Genomic DNA, 1,991 nt, shown 5'->3' with positions numbered 1-1,991 from the left:
ATACATCCACATGTATTAAGTCAAACATAACTTTTGAAGTAGAAAGACTATATGGGAAAGTCAATCCATATTGTTTAGCTTGAGCACAAATCAAATGATGTTCAATAGAAGCATCATTGGCATGTGAAGAAAGAGACAATAAGGATTTGAGTTTTAATAAAGGTACATGACCAAATTTGTTATGCCACAACAATTATTGGAATAAAAATTGAATACATCAGAAAATGTTCTAGGAAACAAACTAGAAATAGAAAAACAATAAAAAAGATTTTGTTTAAGATGATGAAAATCAAAGACATATAGATCGTTGATTCTTTTCCCTAAAATTTCAAGAGCTATGCTACTCTTCGATGAGGGGTCCTGCATGAGACGATTCTCATCAGTAAACAAAACAAAAGTTTGTAGTTGAGAAGTGAGTGTTGTAACTGAAACAAGATTATACTGAAATGATGGAACAAACAAGAAATTCTTCAAAACAATAGATTTATGGACTTGTGCATCACCATAATGAGAAATGGATAGATGATGACCATTAGGCAGCCTAATTGAATGAGGTTGTGTAAATTTAGACATGGACAAGGAAAGATCATTGTTAGAGCATATGTGATCTGTGGCTCAAGTGTCAATGATGAAAGATAAATGTGGCCGAACATATGTAGATGATTTATACACATTAAAAGCAAAATGTGCAAAGGAAAAAGGTTTACCGTCAGAATTCATGCCTCCTTCTGTCATTGGTGAATTGACAAAAGAAGAAACAAATGGTTGAACATTTGCTTGATTGAGTACTTGAATGAGTTGTTGATATTGTTATTGAGAAATACAAGAAAATGGTTCAGTAGTTGCAAGTTGAATAGATGACTTTGGCTCCTCCTTCTTTGACTTAGTAAACTTGAAGTTAGATGGAAAGCCATTTAGGCGATAACATTGGGATTCGGAATGTCCATTTTTCTTGCAGTGAGCACAAATAAGGGATTTATTTGAAGAATTAGATGATTGACTATTTGAGACATTCATTGCAATGTCATCAACACTAATAGTAGATGGAAAATTAATATCTCTTTGGTGTTCCTCCTGTATTATCATGGAATAGACATTTGAAATAGTAGGCAGATGCTTCATCATCAAGATTTGACCTCTAAGCACTTTATAACTATCGTTTAACCCCATTAATAATTGAATTAGTCGTTGATCATCCAAATATTTGAGAATACCCGCACAAGCAGAAAAGGTGCACTCTGGAATTCCTTAAGCTATATGAAGTTCATCCCAAATCTTCGAAAGCTTAGTGAAATAGGATGAAAAGTTATCCGATCCTTGAGATAAGTAGTAGACTTGTTGTTGACTCTGGTAAATGAGAGTACCATCCGATTGTTTATATCGTTGAGTTAATTCTTTCCAAATTCAGTGAGCAAATTGAAGGAACAAAACACTTACAATATTGCGATGTAGAGAATTGAGAATCTAGCTTGTAACCATGGAGTTACCAATTGTCATATGTAGGAGAAGTAGAAGATGGTTGAGAGTTGGAACCATCAACAAATCCAAGCTTATTCTTGGCTAATAAAGGAATGATAATAGATATTTTCCATGTTGAGAAGCCAACACCGGAAAAAACATTTGAAACTAAAGCAGAGCTTGGATTATCCGAAGATCCAAGATGATATGGATTGGAAAGATCAATAAAATTAGATGAATTTGGGTAATTTTCAGATGTAGACATGATGAAATGAAGAAATAACAAAGAATGATTCGATCAATTGAATCAAACAAATTAAAATTTGAAGAAATGCAGAAGAAAATGATTAAGTCTAATACAATGTTCATGTTGCATTAGAACGATTTGAGAGAGAAAATGAATGATTGAAAGAAATCTTTTTCTCATTAATGAATTCTGAACAAGAACTAAACTATTACATATATGTATAGAAGAAATTACATAGCAGGAGCGTCTAACTAACTTGTAACAATTAGAAGATGAAAAATTATGA

At 32.5% G+C, this 1,991-nt stretch overlaps 1 protein-coding gene across 1 annotated transcript; it reads right to left on the bottom strand.

Moving 5' to 3' along the window:
• Positions 1-810: 810 nt before the first annotated feature.
• LOC145157948 (uncharacterized) lies at positions 811-1,723 on the bottom strand. The gene is made up of 2 exons (XM_079076920.1): positions 1,488-1,723; positions 811-1,153 (listed from the first exon to the last, which is right to left on the bottom strand). The coding sequence occupies exons 1-2, from the start codon at positions 1,721-1,723 to the stop codon at positions 811-813; spliced, it is 579 nt and encodes a 192-aa protein (XP_078933046.1).
• Between the last annotated feature and the right edge of the window lie 268 nt (positions 1,724-1,991).

This window comes from Lactuca virosa, chromosome 2 (genome assembly GCF_052849685.1).
Source record: "Lactuca virosa cultivar CGN04683 chromosome 2, Lactuca_virosa_CGN04683_v6, whole genome shotgun sequence".
Taxonomy (NCBI): Eukaryota; Viridiplantae; Streptophyta; class Magnoliopsida; order Asterales; family Asteraceae; genus Lactuca; species Lactuca virosa.
This window is presented reverse-complemented; position numbering and strand designations above follow the sequence as displayed.

Bases quoted from the DNA above. Each gene is read 5' to 3' on its own strand.
- LOC145157948 (XM_079076920.1), bottom strand. From the start codon at position 1,723: ATGTCTACATCTGAAAATTACCCAAATTCATCTAATTTTATTGATCTT. The intron at 1,154-1,487 runs GTAACTCCATGG...GTTAAACGATAG, and splicing joins TCTCCTACATATGACAATTG to TTATAAAGTGCTTAGAGGTC.